The following is a 24,740-nucleotide window of genomic DNA, read 5'->3' as shown; positions in this document are numbered from 1 at the left end:
GTGTTCTGTCTGATCTTTGACCTTTCTGGTCATTTTATACGTTGTATTCTTAATATACCTTTCTACTTCACACCGAACTGTATCCAGGTTAACTACTAACTAAATGACTGACAGTACTGACTCTCAACTCCCTCCCTCTCTCCCTCCCTCTCTCCCTCCCTCTCTCTCTCTCTCTCTCTCACACTCTTTCCCTCTCTCTCTCTCTTTCCCTCTCTCTCGCTCTCTCTCGTTCCCTCTCTCTCTCTCTCTATCTCACTTCCTCCCTATGTCTCTCTCTCTCTCTTTCTCTTTCTCTATCTCCCTCCCTATGTCTTTCTCTCTCTTTCTCTATCTCACTCCCTCCCTACGTCTCTCTCTCTCTTTCTCTATCTCCCTCCCTATGTCTCTCTCTCTCTTTCTCTATCTCACTCCCTCCATATGTCTCTCTCTCTCTTTCTCTATCTCACTCCCTCCATATGTCTCTCTCTCTCTTTCTCTATCTCACTCCCTCCATATGTCTCTCTCTCTCTTTCTCTATCTCACTCCCTCCCTATGTCTCTCTCTCTCTCTCTCTCGCTCTCTCTCTCTCTCCCCACCCCAGCCTCGTCCATGCTGTCCCACAGGTTCGTGACAGTGCGTGGGGGCAGCCCTGCGGCCCGGTCAGGTCAGATCCAGCCGGGTGACCAGCTAGAGGCAGTGGAGGGGCGGTCCGTTGTCACGCTGCCTCACAGAGACCTGGCACAGATACTGAGACGGGCCGGAAACACACTCAGACTCACCATCATACCAAGACTTAACCCCAGTGAGTTATATACCTACCAATATCTAGTTATATACCTACCAATATCTAGTTATATACCTACCAATATCTAGTTATATACCTACCAATATCTAGTTATATACCTACCAATATCTAGTTATATACCTACCAATATCTAGTTATATACATACCAATATCTAGTTATATACATACCAATATCTAGTTATATACCTACCAATATCTAGTTATATACCTACCAATATCTAGTTATATACATACCAATATCTAGTTATATACCTACCAATATCTAGTTATATACCTACCAATATCTAGTTATATACATACCAATATCTAGTTATATACCTACCAATATCTAGTTATATACCTACCAATATCTAGTTATATACCTACCAATATCTAGTTATATACCTACCAATATCTAGTTATATACATACCAATATCTAGTTATATACATACCAATATCTAGTTATATACCTACCAATATCTAGTTATATACATACCAATATCTAGTTATATACATACCAATATCTAGTTATATACATACCAATATCTAGTTATATACCTACCAATATCTAGTTATATACCTACCAATATCTAGTTATATACCTACCACTATCTAGTTATATACCTACCACTATCTAGTTATATACCTACCAATATCTAGTTATATACCTACCAATATCTAGTTATATACCTATCAATATCTAGTTATATACCTACCACTATCTAGTTATATACCTACCAATATCTAGTTATATACCTACCACTATCTAGTTATATACCTACCACTATCTAGTTATATACCTACCACTATCTAGTTATATACCTACCAATATCTAGTTATATACCTACCAATATCTAGTTATATACCTACCAATATCTAGTTATATACCTACCACTATCTAGTTATATACATACCAATATCTAGTTATAAACATACCAATATCTAGTTATATACCTACCAATATCTAGTTATATGCCTACCAATATCTAGTTGTATACACACCAATATCTAGTTATATACATACCAATATCTAACACCATTGAGTTATATGCAGAATTGGCTAGAACCACCAGGGCGACAGGGTAGCCTAGTGGTTAGAGTGTTGGACTAGTAACCGAAAGGTTGCAAGTTCAAACCCCCGAGCTGACAAGGTACAAATCTGTCGTTCTGCCCCTGAACAGGCAGTTAACTCACTGTTCCTAGGACGTCATTGAAAATAAGAATTTGTTCTTAACTGACTTGCCAAACTGACATACCTACCAATATCTAGTTGTATACCTACCAATATCTTGTTATATACCTACCAATATCTAGTTATATACATACCGATATCTAGTTATAAACCTACCAATATCTAGTTATATACCTACCAATATCTAGTTATATACATACCAATATCTAGTTATATACCTACCAATATCTAGTTATATACCTACCAATATCTAGTTATATACACACCAATATCTAGTTATATACCTACCAATATCTAGTTATAAACATACCAGTATCTAGTTATAAACATACCAATATCTAGTTATATACCTACCAATATCTAGTTATAAACATACCAGTATCTAGTTATAAACATACCAATATCTAGTTATATACCTACCAATATCTAGTTATAAACATACCAATATCTAGTTATAAACATACCAGTATCTAGTTATATACATACCAGCATCTAGTTATAAACATACCAATATCTAGTTATAAACCTACCAATATCTAGTTATATACATACCAATATCTAGTTATATACCTACCAATATCTAGTTATATACCTACTAATATCTAGTTATATACCTACTAATATCTAGTTATAAACATACCAGTATCTAGTTATATACATACTAATATCTAGTTATATACCTACTAATATCTAGTTATAAACATACCAGTATCTAGTTATAAACATACCAGTATATAGTAATATACATACCAGTATATAGTTGTATACATACCAGTATATAGTTATATACATACCAATATCTTGTTATAAACATACCAGTATCTAGTTGTATACATACCAGTATATAGTAATATACATACCAATATCTAGTTATATACATACCAATATCTAGTTGTATACATACCAGTATCTAGTTATATACATACCAGTATCTAGTTATATACCTACCAGTATCTAGTTATATACCTACCAGTATCTAGTTATAAACATACCAATATCTAGTTATATATCTACCAATATCTAGTTATAAACATACCAGTATCTAGTTATATACCTACCAGTATCTAGTTATATACGTACCAGTATCTAGTTATATACCTACCAGTATCTAGTTATATACCTACCAGTATCTAGTTATATATGTATCCATGCTCACACGCACAACACAACCTCAGCTACAGGTAGCTCAAATCTGTCACTCACTTCACAACATAGCAATTCCAATAGAGGGTGTATTTCTTCTCCTTTAGGGAAAGAGTACCATAGACTTCCCACCTAAACTCGGGTTATACCAGAACAAAAAATGTTGCGTAATTTGGAAATCTGATTGATTAAATTCTGGGTCTATAGCTGTTCGAAATTGAGAGTTCCGATTTACGAAGTCTCCACCCTCACAAAAAATAAACTCTCAGCCATTCCCTCTCGACAGAATCTACGGTTTACGCACAGATATCTGTCCACTAGAGATTGCTCCCCACCCAATTGTTTTCTACTGTAAGCTCTATCATCTCTTAACCTTCTTAGCTATTTCTATCTCCCTTAGACTCCTCTAGTATGTCAGAAGGCCCAGAGTTAGATGCTGGTGGCAGGACAAGGAAAGGCCACAGAGGGAGGCCCAAGGTGAGGCTTGTATGTGCGTTTAGATTTAATCATATACCTGATACATCAAATCAAATCATTTCCTCTCTAATGAGTTGTTGTCTTTATAATTGCCCTGTCGATCCCGGAGCGATTGTGACATCTTTCTGTCCTGTTACTCTCTCGCTTTCTCTCTCTCTCTCTCTCTCTCTCTCTCTCTCTCTCGCTTTCTCTCTCTCTCCCTGTTTCTCTCGCTCTCTCTCGCTTTCTCTCTCTCTCTGTTTCTCCCTGTTACTCTCTCTCTGTCCCTCTCTCTCTCTCTGTCCCTCTCTCTCTCGCTTTCTCTCTCTCTCTCCCTGTTTCTCTCTCTCTCTCCCTGTTTCTCTCTCTCCCTGTTTCTCTCTCTCTCTCTTTCTCTCTCTCTCTCGCTTTCTCTCTCTCTCTCCCTGTTTCTCTCTCTCTCCCTGTTTCTCTCTCTCTCTCTTTCTCTCTCTCTCTCCCTGTTTCTCTCTCTCTCTCGCTTTCTCTCTCTCTCCCTGTCCCTCTCTCTTCCTCTCCTTCTAGCAGCAGGACCAGCGTTACTATAGTGTAGACCTAGAGAGAGGTCCTACAGGTTTTGGCTTCAGTCTGCGGGGGGGCAGTGAGTACAACATGGGCCTGTATGTCCTGGGACTGATGGAGGGAGGACCTGCCTCACGCAGCCACCGGATACAGGTGAGACAGTCAGCTGGGTGTGTTGGGGACTGATGGAGGGAGGGTCTGCCTTGCGCAGCCACAAGATACAGGTGTGACAGTCAGCTGGGCGTGTTGGGGACTGATGGAGGGAAGGTCTGCCTCGCGCAGCCACAAGATACAGGTGTGACAGTCAGAAGGTGTGCGTTGTGTAGGTAAGACAAGACAGCTGTGTGTGAGTAGCTGAGTGAACAGCTGGTGGAGTTAAATGGTGACAGTGTAACATACAATAGGGAAAGGGGAAAGAGGGATACCTAGTTAAATGGTGACAGTATAACAGACAATAGGGAAAGAGGGATACCTAGTTAAATGGTGACAGTATAACAGACAATAGGGAAAGAGGGATACCTAGTTAAATGGTGACAGTATAACAGACAATAGGGAAAGAGGGATACCTAGTTAAATGGTGACAGTGTAACAGACAATACGGAAAGAGGGAAACCTAGTTAAATGGTGACAGTATAACAGACAATAGGGAAAGGGGAAAGAGGGATACCTAGTTAAATGGTGACAGTAAGAGACAATAGGGAAAGAGGAAAGAGGGATACCTAGTTAAATGGTGACAGTATAACAGACAATAGGGAAAGAGGAAAGAGGGATACCTAGTTAAATGGTGACAGTATAACAGACAATAGGGAAAGAGGGATACCTAGTTAAATGGTGACAGTATAACAGACAATAGGGAAAGAGGGAAACCTAGTTAAATGGTGACAGTATAACAGACAATAGGGAAAGAGGGATACCTGGTTAAATGGTGACAGTATAACAGACAATAGGGAAAGAGGAAAGAGGGATACCTAGTTAAATGGTGACAGTATAACAGACAATAGGGAAAGAGGGATACCTAGTTAAATGGTGACAGTATAACAGACAATAGGGAAAGAGGAAAGAGGGATACCTAGTTAAATGGTGACAGTATAACAGACAATAGGGAAAGAGGAAAGAGGGATACCTAGTTAAATGGTGACAGTATAACAGACAATAGAGAAAGAGGGATACCTAGTTAAATGGTGACAGTATAACAGACAATAGGGAAAGAGGAAAGAGGGATACCTAGTTAAATGGTGACAGTATAACAGACAATAGGGAAAGAGGAAAGAGGGATACCTAGTTAAATGGTGACAGTGTAACAGACAATAGGGAAAGAGGGATACCTAGTTAAATGGTGACAGTATAACAGACAATAGGGAAAGAGGGATACCTAGTTAAATGGTGACAGTGTAACAGACAATAGGGAAAGGGGGATACCTTGTTAACCCAACATTTTAACCCCCTTTAACACCTCTGAATCAGTAACCCACAGCCAGGCTGTAGTGTTGTTGTGGTTTGTGTGTGTCTCTGTGTGTGAGTGTGTGTGTAGTTGTTGTGGTTTGTGTGTGTCTCTGTGTGTGAGTGTGTGTGTAGTTGTGTGTAGTTGTTGTGGTTTGTCTGTGTCTCTGTGTGTGAGTGTGTGTGTAGTTGTTGTGGTTTGTGTCTGTCTCTGTGTGTGAGTGTGTGTGTGTAGTTGTTGTGGTTTGTGTAACCTGTATTGTATTGCTGTTGTGTAGGTGAGTGACCAGCTGGTGGAGATAAATGGTGACAGTACAACAGGAATGACCCACAGCCAGGCCGTAGAGCAGATAAGAAGAGGGGGACATCGTATACACCTGGTACTGAAGAAAGGAAACGGATACGTCCCGGACTATGGTAAGAGACAGGGAGGAAGGATATGTCCCAGACTATGGTAAGAGACAGGGAGGAAGGATATGTCCCAGACTATGGTAAGAGACAGGGAGGAAGGATATGTCCCAGACTATGGTAAGAGACAGGAGGAAGGATATGTCCCAGACTATGGTAAGAGACAGGGAGGAAGGATACGTCCCAGACTATGGTAAGAGACAGGGAGGAAGGATATGTCCAAGACTATGGTAAGAGACAGGGAAGGATACGTCCCAGACTATGGTAAGAGACAGGGAAGGATACGTCCCAGACTATGGTAAGAGACAGGGAAGGATACGTCCCAGACTATGGTAAGAGACAGGGAAGGATACGTCCCAGACTATGGTAAGAGACAGGGAGGAAGGATATGTCCCAGACTATGGTAAGAGACAGGGAAGGATACGTCCCAGACTATGGTAAGAGACAGGGAGGAAGGATACGTCCCAGACTATGGTAAGAGACAGGGAGGAAGGATACGTCCCAGACTATGATAAGAGACAGGGAGGAAGGATACGTCCCAGACTATGGTAAGAGACAGGGAGGAAGGATACGTCCCAGACTATGTTAAGAGACAGGGAGGAAGGATACGTCCCAGACTATGGTAAGAGACAGGGAGGAAGGATTCGTCCCAGACTATGGTAAGAGACAGGGAAGGATATGTCCCAGACTATGGTAAGAGACAGGGAGGAAGGATACGTCCCAGACTATGGTAAGAGACAGGGAGGAAGGATATGTCCCAGACTATGGTAAGAGACAGGGAGGAAGGATACGTCCCAGACTCTGGTAAGAGACAGGGAGGAAGGATACGTCCCAGACTATGGTAAGAGACAGGGAGGAAGGATACGTCCCAGACTATGGTAAGAGACAGGGAGGAAGGATACGTCCCAGACTATGATAAGAGACAGGGAGGAAGGATACGTCCCAGACTATGGTAAGAGACAGGGAGGAAGGATACGTCCCAGACTATGATAAGAGACAGGGAGGAAGGATACGTCCCAGACTATGGTAAGAGACAGGGAGGAAGGATACGTCCCAGACTATGTTAAGAGACAGGGAGGAAGGATACGTCCCAGACTATGGTAAGAGACAGGGAGGAAGGATACGTCCCAGACTATGGTAAGAGACAGGGAAGGATATGTCCCAGACTATGGTAAGAGACAGGGAGGAAGGATACGTCCCAGACTATGGTAAGAGACAGGGAGGAAGGATATGTCCCAGACTATGGTAAGAGACAGGGAGGAAGGATACGTCCCAGACTCTGGTAAGAGACAGGGAGGAAGGATACGTCCCAGACTATGGTAAGAGACAGGGAGGAAGGATACGTCCCAGACTATGGTAAGAGACAGGGAGGAAGGATACGTCCCAGACTATGGTAAGAGACAGGGAGGAAGGATATGTCCCAGACTATGGTAAGAGACAGGGAAGGATACGTCCCAGACTATAGTAAGAGACAGGGAAGGATACGTCCCAGACTATGGTAAGAGACAGGGAAGGATACGTCCCAGACTATGGTAAGAGACAGGGAGGAAGGATACGTCCCAGACTATGGTAAGAGACAGGGAGGAAGGATATGTCCCAGACTATGGTAAGAGACAGGGAAGGATACGTCCCAGACTATGGTAAGAGACAGGGAGGAAGGATACGTCCCAGACTATGGTAAGAGACAGGGAGGAAGGATATGTCCAAGACTATGGTAAGAGACAGGGAAGGATACGTCCAGGACTATGGTAAGAGACAGGGAGGAAGGATACGTCCCAGACTATGGTAAGAGACAGGGAGGAAGGATACGTCCCAGACTATGGTAAGAGACAGGGAGGAAGGATACGTCCCAGACTATGGTAAGAGACAGGGAAGGATACGTCCCAGACTATGGTAAGAGACAGGGAGGAAGGATATGTCCCAGACTATGGTAAGAGACAGGGAAGGATACGTCCCAGACTATGGTAAGAGACAGGGAAGGATACGTCCCAGACTATGGTAAGAGACAGGGAGGAAGGATATGTCCCAGACTATGGTAAGAGACAGGGAAGGATATGTCCCAGACTATGGTAAGAGACAGGGAGGAAGGATACGTCCCAGACTATGGTAAGAGACAGGGAGGAAGGATACGTCCCAGACTATGGTAAGAGACAGGGAAGGATACGTCCCAGACTATGGTAAGAGACAGGGAGGAAGGATACGTCCCAGACTATGTTAAGAGACAGGGAGGAAGGATACGTCCAGGACTATGGTAAGAGACAGGGAGGAAGGATACGTCCCAGACTATGGTAAGAGACAGGGAGGAAGGATACGTCCCAGACTATGGTAAGAGACAGGGAGGAAGGATACGTCCCAGACTATGGTAAGAGACAGGGAGGAAGGATATATCCCAGACTATGGTAAGAGACAGGGAAGGATACGTCCCAGACTATGGTAAGAGACAGGGAAGGATACGTCCCAGACTATGGTAAGAGACAGGGAAGGATACGTCCCAGACTATGGTAAGAAACAGGGAGGAAGGATACGTCCCAGACTATGGTAAGAGACAGGGAGGAAGGATATGTCCCAGACTATGGTAAGAGACAGGGAAGGATACGTCCCAGACTATGGTAAGAGACAGGGAGGAAGGATACGTCCCAGACTATGGTAAGAGACGGGGAAGGAAACGTCCCAGACTATGGTAAGAGACAGGGAGGAAGGATACGTCCCAGACTATGGTAAGAGACAGGGAGGAAGGATACGTCCCAGACTATGGTAAGAGACAGGGAAGGATACGTCCCAGACTATGGTAAGAGACAGGGAGGAAGGATATGTCCAAGACTATGGTAAGAGACAGGGAAGGATACGTCCCAGACTATGGTAAGAGACAGGGAGGAAGGATATGTCCCAGACTATGGTAAGAGACAGGGAAGGATACGTCCCAGACTATGGTAAGAGACAGGGAAGGATACGTCCCAGACTATGGTAAGAGACAGGGAGGAAGGATATGTCCCAGACTATGGTAAGAGACAGGGAAGGATATGTCCCAGACTATGGTAAGAGACAGGGAGGAAGGATACGTCCCAGACTATGGTAAGAGACAGGGAGGAAGGATACGTCCCAGACTATGATAAGAGACAGGGAGGAAGGATACGTCCCAGACTATGGTAAGAGACAGGGAGGAAGGATACGTCCCAGACTATGTTAAGAGACAGGGAGGAAGGATACGTCCCAGACTATGGTAAGAGACAGGAGGAAGGATACGTCCCAGACTATGGTAAGAGACAGGGAAGGATACGTCCCAGACTATGGTAAGAGACAGGGAAGGATACGTCCCAGACTATGATAAGAGACAGGGAGGAAGGATACGTCCCAGACTATGGTAAGAGACAGGGAGGAAGGATACGTCCCAGACTATGGTAAGAGACAGGGAAGGATATGTCCCAGACTATGGTAAGAGACAGGGAGGAAGGATATGTCCCAGACTATGGTAAGAGACAGGGAAGGATACGTCCCAGACTATGGTAAGAGACAGGGAGGAAGGATACGTCCCAGACTATGGTAAAAGACAGGGAGGAAGGATATGTCCCAGACTATGGTAAGAGACAGGGAAGGATACGTCCCAGACTATGGTAAGAGACAGGGAGGAAGGATACGTCCCAGACTATGGTAAGAGACAGGGAGGAAGGATACGTCCCAGACTATGGTAAGAGACAGGGAGGAAGGATCGTCCCAGACTATGGTAAGAGACAGGGAAGGATACGTCCCAGACCATGGTAAGAGACAGGGAGGAAGGATACGTCCCAGACTATGGTAAGAGACAGGGAAGGATACGTCCCAGACTATGGTAAGAGACAGGGAGGAAGGATACGTCCCAGACTATGGTAAGAGACAGGGAGGAAGGATATGTCCCAGACTATGGTGAGAGACAGGGAGGAAGGATACGTCCCAGACTATGGTAAGAGACAGGGAGGAAGGATACATCCCAGACTATGGTAAGAGACAGGGAAGGATACTTCCCAGACTATGGTAAGAGACAGGGAGGAAGGATACGTCCCAGACTATGGTAAGAGACAGGGAGGAAGGATACGTCCCAGACTATGGTAAGAGACAGGGAGGAAGGATATATCCCAGACTATGGTAAGAGACAGGGAAGGATACGTCCCAGACTATGGTAAGAGACAGGGAAGGATACGTCCCAGACTATGGTAAGAGACAGGGAAGGATACGTCCCAGACTATGGTAAGAGACAGGGAGGAAGGATACGTCCCAGACTATGGTAAGAGACAGGGAGGAAGGATATGTCCCAGACTATGGTAAGAGACAGGGAAGGATACGTCCCAGACTATGGTAAGAGACAGGGAGGAAGGATACGTCCCAGACTATGGTAAGAGATGGGGAAGGAAACGTCCCAGACTATGGTAAGAGACAGGGAGGAAGGATACGTCCCAGACTATGGTAAGAGACAGGGAGGAAGGATACGTCCCAGACTATGGTAAGAGACAGGGAAGGATACGTCCCAGACTATGGTAAGAGACAGGGAGGAAGGATATGTCCAAGACTATGGTAAGAGACAGGGAAGGATACGTCCCAGACTATGGTAAGAGACAGGGAAGGATACGTCCCAGACTATGGTAAGAGACAGGGAAGGATACGTCCCAGACTATGGTAAGAGACAGGGAAGGATACGTCCCAGACTATGGTAAGAGACAGGGAGGAAGGATATGTCCCAGACTATGGTAAGAGACAGGGAAGGATATGTCCCAGACTATGGTAAGAGACAGGGAGGAAGGATACGTCCCAGACTATGGTAAGAGACAGGGAGGAAGGATACGTCCCAGACTATGATAAGAGACAGGGAGGAAGGATACGTCCCAGACTATGGTAAGAGACAGGGAGGAAGGATACGTCCCAGACTATGTTAAGAGACAGGGAGGAAGGATACGTCCCAGACTATGGTAAGAGACAGGGAGGAAGGATACGTCCCAGACTATGGTAAGAGACAGGGAAGGATACGTCCCAGACTATGGTAAGAGACAGGAAGGATACGTCCCAGACTATGATAAGAGACAGGGAGGAAGGATACGTCCCAGACTATGGTAAGAGACAGGGAGGAAGGATACGTCCCAGACTATGGTAAGAGACAGGGAAGGATATGTCCCAGACTATGGTAAGAGACAGGGAGGAAGGATATGTCCCAGACTATGGTAAGAGACAGGGAAGGATACGTCCCAGACTATGGTAAGAGACAGGGAGGAAGGATACGTCCCAGACTATGGTAAAAGACAGGGAGGAAGGATATGTCCCAGACTATGGTAAGAGACAGGGAAGGATACGTCCCAGACTATGGTAAGAGACAGGGAGGAAGGATACGTCCCAGACTATGGTAAGAGACAGGGAGGAAGGATACGTCCCAGACTATGGTAAGAGACAGGGAGGAAGGATACGTCCCAGACTATGGTAAGAGACAGGGAAGGATACGTCCCAGACTATGGTAAGAGACAGGGAGGAAGGATACGTCCCAGACTATGGTAAGAGACAGGGAAGGATACGTCCCAGACTATGGTAAGAGACAGGGAGGAAGGATACGTCCCAGACTATGGTAAGAGACAGGGAGGAAGGATATGTCCCAGACTATGGTGAGAGACAGGGAGGAAGGATACGTCCCAGACTATGGTAAGAGACAGGGAGGAAGGATACATCCCAGACTATGGTAAGAGACAGGGGAAGGATACTTCCCAGACTATGGTAAGAGACAGGAGGAAGGATACGTCCCAGACTATGGTAAGAGACAGGGAGGAAGGATACGTCCCAGACTATGGAAAAAGACAGGGAGGAAGGATACGTCCCAGACTATGGTAAGAGACAGGGAGGAAGGATACGTCCCAGACTATGGTAAGAGACAGGGAGGAAGGATATGTCCCAGACTATGGTAAGAGACAGGGAAGGATACGTCCCAGACTATAGTAAGAGACAGGGAAGGATACGTCCCAGACTATGGTAAGAGACAGGGAGGAAGGATACGTCCCAGACTATGGTAAGAGACAGGGAGGAAGGATACGTCCCAGACTATGGTAAGAGACAGGGAGGAAGGATATGTCCCAGACTATGGTAAGAGACAGGGAAGGATACGTCCCAGACTATGGTAAGAGACAGGGAGGAAGGATACGTCCCAGACTATGGTAAGAGACAGGGAAGGATAAACGTCCCAGACTATGGTAAGAGACAGGGAGGAAGGATACGTCCCAGACTATGGTAAGAGACAGGGAGGAAGGATACGTCCCAGACTATGGTAAGAGACAGGGAGGAAGGATACGTCCCAGACTATGGTAAGAGACAGGAAGGATACGTCCCAGACTATGGTAAGAGACAGGGAGGAAGGATATGTCCCAGACTATGGTAAGAGACAGGGAAGGATACGTCCCAGACTATGGTAAGAGACAGGGAAGGATACGTCCCAGACTATGGTAAGAGACAGGGAGGAAGGATACGTCCCAGACTATGGTAAGAGACAGGGAAGGATATGTCCCAGACTATGGTAAGAGACAGGGAGGAAGGATACGTCCCAGACTATGGTAAGAGACAGGGAGGAAGGATACGTCCCAGACTATGTCCCCCAGACTATGGTAAGAGACAGGGAGGAAGGATACGTCCCAGACTATGGTAAGAGACAGGGAGGAAGGATACGTCCCAGACTATGGTAAGAGACAGGGAGGAAGGATACGTCCCAGACTATGGTAAGAGACAGGGAGGAAGGATACGTCCCAGACTATGGTAAGAGACAGGGAAGGATACGTCCCAGACTATGGTAAGAGACAGGGAAGGATACGTCCCAGACTATGGTAAGAGACAGGGAGGAAGGATACGTCCCAGACTATGGTAAGAGACAGGGAGGAAGGATACGTCCCAGACTATGGTAAGAGACAGGGAAGGATATGTCCCAGACTATGGTAAGAGACAGGGAGGAAGGATACGTCCCAGACTATGGTAAGAGACAGGGAAGGATACGTCCCAGACTATGGTAAGAGACAGGGAGGAAGGATACGTCCCAGACTATGGTAAAAGACAGGAGGAAGGATATGTCCCAGACTATGGTAAGAGACAGGGAAGGATACGTCCCAGACTATGGTAAGAGACAGGGAGGAAGGATACGTCCCAGACTATGGTAAGAGACAGGGAAGGATACGTCCCAGACTATGGTAAGAGACAGGGAGGAAGGATACGTCCCAGACTATGGTAAGAGACAGGGAAGGATACGTCCCAGACTATGGTAAGAGACAGGGAGGAAGGATACGTCCCAGACTATGGTAAGAGACAGGGAAGGATACGTCCCAGACTATGGTAAGAGACAGGGAGGAAGGATACGTCCCAGACTATGGTAAGAGACAGGGAGGAAGGATATGTCCCAGACTATGGTGAGAGACAGGGAGGAAGGATACGTCCCAGACTATGGTAAGAGACAGGGAGGAAGGATACATCCCAGACTATGGTAAGAGACAGGGAAGGATACTTCCCAGACTATGGTAAGAGACAGGAGGAAGGATACGTCCCAGACTATGGTAAGAGACAGGGAGGAAGGATACGTCCCAGACTATGGTAAGAGACAGGGAGGAAGGATATATCCCAGACTATGGTAAGAGACAGGGAAGGATACGTCCCAGACTATGGTAAGAGACAGGGAAGGATACGTCCCAGACTATGGTAAGAGACAGGGAAGGATACGTCCCAGACTATGGTAAGAGACAGGGAGGAAGGATACGTCCCAGACTATGGTAAGAGACAGGGAGGAAGGATATGTCCCAGACTATGGTAAGAGACAGGGAAGGATACGTCCCAGACTATGGTAAGAGACAGGGAGGAAGGATACGTCCCAGACTATGGTAAGAGATGGGGAAGGAAACGTCCCAGACTATGGTAAGAGACAGGGAGGAAGGATACGTCCCAGACTATGGTAAGAGACAGGGAGGAAGGATACGTCCCAGACTATGGTAAGAGACAGGGAAGGATACGTCCCAGACTATGGTAAGAGACAGGGAGGAAGGATATGTCCAAGACTATGGTAAGAGACAGGGAAGGATACGTCCCAGACTATGGTAAGAGACAGGGAAGGGAAGGATACGTCCCAGACTATGGTAAGAGACAGGGAAGGATACGTCCCAGACTATGGTAAGAGACAGGGAAGGATACGTCCCAGACTATGGTAAGAGACAGGGAGGAAGGATATGTCCCAGACTATGGTAAGAGACAGGGAAGGATATGTCCCAGACTATGGTAAGAGACAGGGAGGAAGGATACGTCCCAGACTATGGTAAGAGACAGGGAGGAAGGATACGTCCCAGACTATGATAAGAGACAGGGAGGAAGGATACGTCCCAGACTATGGTAAGAGACAGGGAGGAAGGATACGTCCCAGACTATGTTAAGAGACAGGGAGGAAGGATACGTCCCAGACTATGGTAAGAGACAGGGAGGAAGGATACGTCCCAGACTATGGTAAGAGACAGGGAAGGATACGTCCCAGACTATGGTAAGAGACAGGGAAGGATACGTCCCAGACTATGATAAGAGACAGGGAGGAAGGATACGTCCCAGACTATGGTAAGAGACAGGGAGGAAGGATACGTCCCAGACTATGGTAAGAGACAGGGAAGGATATGTCCCAGACTATGGTAAGAGACAGGGAGGAAGGATATGTCCCAGACTATGGTAAGAGACAGGGAAGGATACGTCCCAGACTATGGTAAGAGACAGGGAGGAAGGATACGTCCCAGACTATGGTAAAAGACAGGGAGGAAGGATATGTCCCAGACTATGGTAAGAGACAGGGAAGGATACGTCCCAGACTATGGTAAGAGACAGGGAGGAAGGATACGTCCCAGACTATGGTAAGAGACAGGGAGGAAGGATACGTCCCAGACTATGGTAAGAGACAGGGAGGAAGGATACGTCCCAGACTATGGTAAGAGACAGGGAAGGATACGTCCCAGACTATGGTAAGAGACAGGGAGGAAGGATACGTCCCAGACTATGGTAAGAGACAGGGAAGGATACGTCCCAGACTATGGTAAGAGACAGGGAGGAAGGATACGTCCCAGACTATGGTAAGAGACAGGGAGGAAGGATATGTCCCAGACTATGGTGAGAGACAGGGAGGAAGGATACGTCCCAGACTATGGTAAGAGACAGGGAGGAAGGATACATCCCAGACTATGGTAAGAGACAGGGAAGGATACTTCCCAGACTATGGTAAGAGACAGGGAGGAAGGATACGTCCCAGACTATGGTAAGAGACAGGGAGGAAGGATACGTCCCAGACTATGGAAAAGACAGGGAGGAAGGATACGTCCCAGACTATGGTAAGAGACAGGGAGGAAGGATACATCCCAGACTATGGTAAGAGACAGGGAGGAAGGATATGTCCCAGACTATGGTAAGAGACAGGGAAGGATACGTCCCAGACTATAGTAAGAGACAGGGAAGGATACGTCCCAGACTATGGTAAGAGACAGGGAGGAAGGATACGTCCCAGACTATGGTAAGAGACAGGGAGGAAGGATACGTCCCAGACTATGGTAAGAGACAGGGAGGAAGGATATGTCCCAGACTATGGTAAGAGACAGGGAAGGATACGTCCCAGACTATGGTAAGAGACAGGGAGGAAGGATACGTCCCAGACTATGGTAAGAGACAGGGAAGGAAACGTCCCAGACTATGGTAAGAGACAGGGAGGAAGGATACGTCCCAGACTATGGTAAGAGACAGGGAGGAAGGATACGTCCCAGACTATGGTAAGAGACAGGGAGGAAGGATACGTCCCAGACTATGGTAAGAGACAGGGAAGGATACGTCCCAGACTATGGTAAGAGACAGGGAGGAAGGATATGTCCCAGACTATGGTAAGAGACAGGGAAGGATACGTCCCAGACTATGGTAAGAGACAGGGAAGGATACGTCCCAGACTATGGTAAGAGACAGGGAGGAAGGATATGTCCCAGACTATGGTAAGAGACAGGGAAGGATATGTCCCAGACTATGGTAAGAGACAGGGAGGAAGGATACGTCCCAGACTATGGTAAGAGACAGGGAGGAAGGATACGTCCCAGACTATGATAAGAGACAGGGAGGAAGGATACGTCCCAGACTATGGTAAGAGACAGTGAGGAAGGATACGTCCCAGACTATGTTAAGAGACAGGGAGGAAGGATACGTCCAGGACTATGGTAAGAGACAGGGAGGAAGGATACGTCCCAGACTATGATAAGAGACAGGGAGGAAGGATACGTCCCAGACTATGGTAAGAGACAGGGAGGAAGGATACGTCCCAGACTATGGTAAGAGACAGGGAGGAAGGATATATCCCAGACTATGGTAAGAGACAGGGAAGGATACGTCCCAGACTATGGTAAGAGACAGGGAAGGATACGTCCCAGACTATGGTAAGAGACAGGGAAGGATACGTCCCAGACTATGGTAAGAGACAGGGAGGAAGGATACGTCCCAGACTATGGTAAGAGACAGGGAGGAAGGATATGTCCCAGACTATGGTAAGAGACAGGGAAGCATACGTCCCAGACTATGGTAAGAGACAGGGAGGAAGGATACGTCCCAGACTATGGTAAGAGACGGGGAAGGAAACGTCCCAGACTATGGTAAGAGACAGGGAGGAAGGATACGTCCCAGACTATGGTAAGAGACAGGGAGGAAGGATACGTCCAAGACTATGGTAAGAGACAGGGAAGGATACGTCCCAGACTATGGTAAGAGACAGGGAGGAAGGATATGTCCAAGACTATGGTAAGAGACAGGGAAGGATACGTCCCAGACTATGGTAAGAGACAGGGAAGGATACGTCCCAGACTATGGTAAGAGACAGGGAAGGATACGTCCCAGACTATGGTAAGAGACAGGGAAGGATACGTCCCAGACTATGGTAAGAGACAGGGAGGAAGGATATGTCCCAGACTATGGTAAGAGACAGGGAAGGATATGTCCCAGACTATGGTAAGAGACAGGGAGGAAGGATACGTCCCAGACTATGGTAAGAGACAGGGAGGAAGGATACGTCCCAGACTATGATAAGAGACAGGGAGGAAGGATACGTCCCAGACTATGGTAAGAGACAGGGAGGAAGGATACGTCCCAGACTATGTTAAGAGACAGGGAGGAAGGATACGTCCCAGACTATGGTAAGAGACAGGGAGGAAGGATACGTCCCAGACTATGGTAAGAGACAGGGAAGGATACGTCCCAGACTATGGTAAGAGACAGGGAAGGATACGTCCCAGACTATGATAAGAGACAGGGAGGAAGGATACGTCCCAGACTATGGTAAGAGACAGGGAGGAAGGATACGTCCCAGACTATGGTAAGAGACAGGGAAGGATATGTCCCAGACTATGGTAAGAGACAGGGAGGAAGGATATGTCCCAGACTATGGTAAGAGACAGGGAAGGATACGTCCCAGACTATGGTAAGAGACAGGGAGGAAGGATACGTCCCAGACTATGGTAAAAGACAGGGAGGAAGGATATGTCCCAGACTATGGTAAGAGACAGGGAAGGATACGTCCCAGACTATGGTAAGAGACAGGGAGGAAGGATACGTCCCAGACTATGGTAAGAGACAGGGAGGAAGGATACGTCCCAGACTATGGTAAGAGACAGGGAGGAAGGATACGTCCCAGACTATGGTAAGAGACAGGGAAGGATACGTCCCAGACTATGGTAAGAGACAGGGAGGAAGGATACGTCCCAGACTATGGTAAGAGACAGGGAAGGATATGTCCCAGACTATGGTAAGAGACAGGGAGGAAGGATACGTCCCAGACTATGGTAAGAGACAGGGAGGAAGGATATGTCCCAGACTATGGTGAGAGACAGGGAGGAAGGATACGTCCCAGACTATGGTAAGAGACAGGGAGGAAGGATACATCCCAGACTATGGTAAGAGACAGGGAAGGATACTTCCCAGACTATGGTAAGAGACAGGAGGAAGGATACGTCCCAGACTATGGTAAGAGACAGGGAGGAAGGATACGTCCCAGACTATGGTAAGAGACAGGGAGGAAGGATATGTCCCAGACTATGGTAAGAGACAGGGAGGAAGGATACGTCCCAGACTCTGGTAAGAGACAGGGAGGAAGGATACGTCCCAGACTATGGTAAGAGACAGGGAGGAAGGACACGTCCCAGACTATGTTAAGAGACAGGGAGGAAGGATACATCCCAGACTATGGTAAGAGACAGGGAGGAAGGATACTTCCCAGACTATGGTGAGAGACAGGGAGGAAGGATACTTCCCAGACTATGGTAAGAGACAGGGAGGAAGAATACGTCCCGGACTATGGTAAGAGACAGGAAGGTAGGATACGTCCCAGACTATGGTAAGAGACAGGAAGGTAAGATACGTCCCAGACTATGGTAAGAGACAGGGAGGAAGGATACGTCCCAGACTATAGTAAGAGACAGGGAGGAAGGATACGTCCCAGACTATGGTAAGAGACAGGGAGGAAGGATACATCCCAGACTATGGTAAGAGACAGGGAGGAAGGATACATCCCAGACTATAGTAAGAGACAGGGAGGAAGGATACGTCCCAGACTATAGTAAGAGACAGGGAGGAAGGTTACGTCCCAGACTATGGTAAGAGACAGGGAGGAAGGATATGTCCCAGACTATGGTAAGAGACAGGGAGGAAGGATACGTCCCAGACTATGGTAAGAGACAGGGAGGAAGGATACATCCCAGACTATGGTAAGAGACAGGTAAGGATACGTCCCAGACTATGGTAAGAGACAGGGAAGGATACGTCCCAGACTATGGTAAGAGACAGGGAAGGATACGTCCCAGACTATGGTAAGAGACAGGGAAGGATACGTCCCAGACTATGGTGAGAGACAGGGAGGAAGGATACGTCCCAGACTATTGTAAGAGACAGGGAGGAAGGATACGTCCCAGACTATGATAAGAGACAGGTAAGGATACGTCCCAGACTATGGTAAGAGACAGGGAAGGATACGTCCCAGACTATGGTAAGAGACAGGGAAGGATACGTCCCAGACTATGGTAAGAGACAGGGAAGGATACGTCCCAGACTATGGTAAGAGACAGGGAGGAAGGATACGTCCCAGACAATGGTAAGAGACAGGGAAGGATACGTCCCAGACTATGGTAAGAGACAGGGAGGAAGGATATGTTCCAGACTATGATAAGAGACAGGGAGGAAGGATACGCCCCAGACTATGGTAAGAGACAGGGAGGATGGAAGGATACGTCTGATTTATCCATTTCTTATTGATTGGTAAGCCTTGCTCACATTGGCAGTTTAAAGCTAGCTTGCAAGCAACTTGATGTGCCAAATAACAGCCTAAAAACCACTTGAGGTCAAATAAATCCGATTTGACCGTTCAGACAAGTCGCAAGACCAGGGATCAGATTTGTATCTGACTTCACACCACCTACGAAGGTGGTTTGAAATGTGGCTTGAAATATCTGATTATATGTGCATTTTCCATATCCGATTGCAATATATTATTTTTCCTGCTGTCTAAACAGCCCGAAAGCACATAGAATCGGATATTTCAAGCCACATTTCAAACCACCTTTGTAGGTGGTGTGAAGTCAGATACAAATCTGATTCCTGGCCTTGCGACTTGTCTGAACAGTCAAATCGGATTTATTTGACCTCAAGTGGTTTTTAGGCTGTTATTTGGCACATCATGTTGCTTGCTAGTCTGTTGACAGTTTCACAAGACCATGTGGTTGCTAAATCAAATCAAATCAAATGTATTTATAAAGCCCTTCCTACATCAGCTGATATCTCAAAGTGCTGCACAGAAACCCAGCCTAAAACCCCAAACAGCAAGCAATGCAAGTGTTGAAGCACGGTGGCTAGGAAAAAGCTAACTAGCATGTTGATTGTTTAAAAAACAAATTAGGCAACGTGCTAGAAAAGGTAAACAGCTACCTAGCTAGCAAGATGACTGCTGTGACTCGCCAAAAATGACTTGTTTTGAAAGTTGATCATGTTGTCCTTTCCTGGATTCTAATTGTTCTTGCAGTATGATTTTAAACATTCCAAAGCAACTGGGAAAACGTCCATGGCAGACATTGTTGTCACCTTAGCTTTCTACATACTGTAACTTCTGGCCCGGTGCCCCGGGTGAGCGGAGTTTGCTCATTTTTAGACCATTCCATTGACCTTCACCCACCCGGGGCACCAGTCCATGCGAAATGAACACACACAAATCTGATTTGGTCACTTGTAACTTGTTGTTTGGACAGTCGTTTTTCCAAAACGGATTTGAAAAATGAAACTGATTTGAGCTTTATTGATTAAGGGCTGAAGTGTGAACACGTCTTTATTGACCTATTCAAAAGGGTCACTTCTTTCATTTATTTCCTCTAACCGGTGTCTTCTTTCTCACTGCTAAGAGTCCTACTTCCTGTCTTGACCTTTGAACACTTTGGTTATCTTCTTTCTCTGTTTGTCTTTCTCCTGACCCAACTTGTGGTCTTTCCTTTTGCTGCCTCTTTCCTTCTATTTCTCTCTACCTTTCTCTTTTATCCTTCTCTCCATCTACTTGTCCTTCTCTTTCCTCCTCCCTCTCCTTCCTTCCTTCCTTCCCTCTCCTCCTCTTCCCTCTCAGTGGAGCTCTCCAGCCTGTCTCTGTGTATGACCAACTCTAAGCAGGGAGAGCCTTGTTTCTATGTCATCGGCAGAACAGAGAATACGCGGTTGGTATCCCTTCCTGTTAGTCTTTCATTCTCTTTGGTTTATTCTCTTCGTTCCTTTGGTTCTCTTCATCCCTCCATCCCTTTGTGTTCTAGAACTCTTATTTCTACATCCCTTTGTGTTCTAGAACTCTTATTTCTACGTCCCTTTGTGTTCTAGAACTCTTTTTTCTACGTCCCTATGTGTTCTAGAACTCTTATTTCTACGTCCCTTTGTGTTCTAGAGGTCTTCACATTGACATATGCCATTTGCAGACCATTTTATCCATTCTGGTATGTGTACCTGATCCCTACAGGAATTAAATCCACAACCTTGGCTTTGCTAGTGCCACCCTCTTACTAACAGAGCCACACAGTTGGGACCACATGTTCTTGTTGCCCTGGGTTACATGAACAAGAGGTGTCTCATATCTCCAGGTTTATTTGCTCTTGCAGTTGAATTACATGCAGTGAGTATAGCTATGGAACGGAGTTGTTATTTATGTGCCACTCCTGGTGGTATGTAATCAACAGTAAAAAGTGCCATTTCAATTCTTAAAGCCCGCAGCTATAATGCATCATCAGCATGAATGACCCCATTATAAATGGTGTCTTATAGTTGCTACTGTCACGCCTTGGTCTTAGTATTTTGTGTTTTAGTTAATTAGTTGGTCAGGCCAGGGTGTGACATGGGTTTATGTTTGTTGTATTTCTTAGTGGGTTTTTTTAGTTATTGGGATTGTGGCTGATTAGGCGTGTGTTTAGTATAGGTTTGGCTGCCTGAGGCGGTTCTCAATCAGAGTCAGGTGATTCTCGTTGTCTCTGATTGGGAACCATATTTAGGTAGCCTGGGTTTCACTTTGTATTTCGTGGGTGATTGTTCCTGTCTCTGTGTTAGTGTTCACCGGATAGGTTGTAATAGGTTTCCATATTTCATGTATAGTTCCGTTATTTGTTTCATTAAAAACATGAGTAACCAACACGCTGCATTTCGGTCCAACTCTCTTTCGACAAACGAAGAACGTCGTTACAGCTACGCCTGTATATAAATATAATTCAATAACAGACCTACTTGTTCAGCCTGCATCTGTCCTTATGAATGTAGCTATTTCAGTACAACCATCAGCCATGTTTATCTCAGTGAGTGATTTACTCTACTCAGAACACAGATGAGGCTTGTTGAAACAGAGATTAAAATGAAATGAACAAACAGTCAGAGTTTGGACACATCGAGTCGTTCAAGGGATTTTCTTTGTTGTTTTTTATTTTATTTTTATTATTTTTTCTTTATTGTAGAATAATAGTGAAGACATCAAAGCTATGAAATAACACATGGAATCATGTCGTAACCAAAACAAAGTGTTAAACATATCGAAATATATTTTATATTTGAGATTCTTCAAAGTAGCTACCCTTTGCCTTGATGACAGCTTTGCACACTCTTGGCATTCTCTCAACCAGCTTCATGAGGTAGTTACCTGGAATGCATTTCAATTAACAGGTGTGCTTTGTTAAAAATGTATTTGTGGAATTTCTTTCATTAATGTGTTTGAGCCAATCAGGTGTGTTGTGACAAGGTAGGGGTGGTATACAGAATATAGCCCTATTTGGTAAAAGACCAAGTCCATATTATGGCAAGAACAGCTCAAATAAGCAAAGAGAAACAACAGTCCATCATTACTTTATAACATGAAGGTCAGTCAATCCGGAAAATGTCCAAGAACATTGAAAGTTTCTTCAAGTTCAGTCACAAAAACCATCAAGAGCTATGATGAAACTGACTCTCATGAGGACCGCCACAGGAAAGGGTGGTCCTCATTTTAAATGTATTATTCTTGTTTTTCCAACCACTGGAGCTCGATATCAATGTTCCAAATGCACCAGAGAGCATAATGTAGCCACAGAGGATCAATAGTCCAGTTGGCGCTTCCAAAATCAAAGAAGCGCCAACATAAAGTATCTTAAAGGGTGTTGGGCCACCACGAGCTGCCAGAACAGTTTCAATGCGCCAATCTATAGATTATAGAAGTGGACCTAAACCACGCCAGGAAAATGCATGCCACGCCATAACATATACTTTGTATCCTTTGTTTGCTCAAGTGTTTCCTTTATTTTGTCAGTTACTGGCATGCCTACAGCTGGGAAGGCTGCAGTTTTGTTAGCATTATTGCTAGCTAATCTGTTTTGTGGCGATAAGACATAAGAGATTTTTTAACCTCTTTCCCCTGGACATTGGACTGGTAAACTCATGGGTGCACTAGCAATGGATGCCGGTCCTGACTTGAATGGGAACAGCCGTCTATGGATTATATTTCTGTGTTTGATTGCGGCTGTCGGTTTTGCCTTTTTGCAGATTTTCAAAAAATACAATCGCAGGAAATACGTACAATTTTGGAAAGTAATTGTCTACTGCTGAAAAGAGAAGACAGATTAGTCTATAGAACCAATAGAAACATAGTTTCTCAACAACTGACCATTTGTAGCTAACAGCAGCACTGTTTCGGTAACTCATTTTTAGATAGGCTATTGTCACGACGACAACAAAGCCCCTGGGCCTATGATTTCTTAATCCGGCCATGGATATCCACTGCTAGCTAATAATAATAATAATAATAGCTAACTAGTGTTTAACATTACTTGCTAACACTAATAGTCAGCTACCACAGATTAAAGAGGTTAGCTAGTTTTCAAAATTGTTGCTAGTATATTAGCTAAGTAACTAAGTAGCTAGATAGTAAGTTCAGGCCTTGATACACTGGCAGTTTTGAGAGGCAATATTGCCAGCAATGGTTTCTGCGACTATTTCAAACCAGGGGCTAGATTCATTATGGGAGTTGACCATTTGTCTGAAAAATAACCATTTTCATGGGACAGAGCAAAAATGCATCACACCCAAAAGTGAGAAAATAAACTGCAAGCATTGGTAGCTGCGTTTATAAATGGCTAATAGATGTAGGTAAATAGTAGTTCACTATTTGGCAAGCACTGACTGGTTATTGCACTGGTTTGACCAATTTGTTATAAGCCATTTATTAATGGTTTATAACGCATTTACAAATCATTAAATAACTGTTAATAACGTAATTACAAGCACGTTATATAAACCCTTTAGAAATGGACCCTTATTGTAAAGTGTTGCCATTCATCCCAACTCACTGTCAACAGTTGTTTCATGATTTCAAACACAGTGTGTGACATCACATGGAAACTGTCTCTATGTTGTGTTTTCCCCTCTAGCTCCCACTAACCTCTGTCTCTCTCTGCACCCCCTCCCTCCTCCTCCGTGTCTCTCTCTCTCTCTGCACCTCCCCCCTCTGTCTCTCTCTGCACCCCCTCCCTCCTCCTCCGTGTCTCTCTCTCTCTGCACCTCCCCCCTCTGTCTCTCTCTGCACCTCCCCCTCTCTCTCTCTCGCCCCCCTCTGTCTCTGTCTCTCTCTCTCGGCACTCCCCCTCCTCTGTCTCTCTCTCTCTACACCCCCCTCTGTCTCTCTCTCTACACCCCCTCCTCTGTCTCTCTCTCTCTACACCCTCCCCCACCTCTGTCTCTCTCTCTCTACACCCCCCTCCTCTGTCTCTCTCTCTCTACACCACCCCCCCCCTCTGTTTCTCTCTCTCTACACCCCCTCCTCTGTCTCTCTCTCTCTACACCCCCTGTCTCTCTCTCTCTCTACACCCCCTCCTCTGTCTCTCTCTCTCTCCACTCCCTGTCTCTCTCTCTGCACCCCCCTCCTCTGTCTCTCTCTCTGCACCCCCTCCTTTGTCTCTCTCTCTCTCACACCCCCCTCCTCTGTCTCTTTCTCTCGCCCCCTCTCTTCTCTATCTCTCTCTCTCTCTTTGCCCCCTCCTTCTCTCTCTCCTCTCTCAGACCATGATCCCAGAGCAGTCTCCCCCTCCTCCTATCTCTACCCAGAGGAGCCGGGTGTGGCTGCAGTAGATAAAACACGCTCTCTGCCAACGAAGAGCGGAAGGGTGGATAGAGGAGGAGGACAGAGGGAGAGGGAGAAGAGAAGGAGGCAGAGGAAGGGAGGTAGTCTGGGGGAAAGGAGTAGCAGAGGAGGAGGACGAGGTACTCCTGACACAGACCTGGATTGTCCCGAGGAGGAGGAG

General features: G+C 45.7%; 1 protein-coding gene across 1 annotated transcript; it reads left to right on the top strand.

Annotated features, from left to right (window-relative positions):
* The first annotated feature begins 588 nt into the window (after window positions 1-588).
* Window positions 589-24,740, top strand: LOC135533167 (membrane-associated guanylate kinase, WW and PDZ domain-containing protein 3-like). Its single transcript, XM_064960571.1, has 6 exons — window positions 589-781; window positions 3,500-3,576; window positions 4,099-4,248; window positions 5,814-5,952; window positions 20,570-20,657; window positions 24,499-24,740. Exons 1-6 carry the CDS (start codon window positions 589-591, stop codon window positions 24,503-24,505), a joined length of 654 nt encoding a protein of 217 aa, XP_064816643.1. The 3' UTR covers window positions 24,506-24,740.

Source organism: Oncorhynchus masou, unplaced genomic scaffold, assembly GCF_036934945.1.
Source record: "Oncorhynchus masou masou isolate Uvic2021 unplaced genomic scaffold, UVic_Omas_1.1 unplaced_scaffold_2262, whole genome shotgun sequence".
Classification (NCBI taxonomy): Eukaryota; Metazoa; Chordata; class Actinopteri; order Salmoniformes; family Salmonidae; genus Oncorhynchus; species Oncorhynchus masou.
This window is presented reverse-complemented; position numbering and strand designations above follow the sequence as displayed.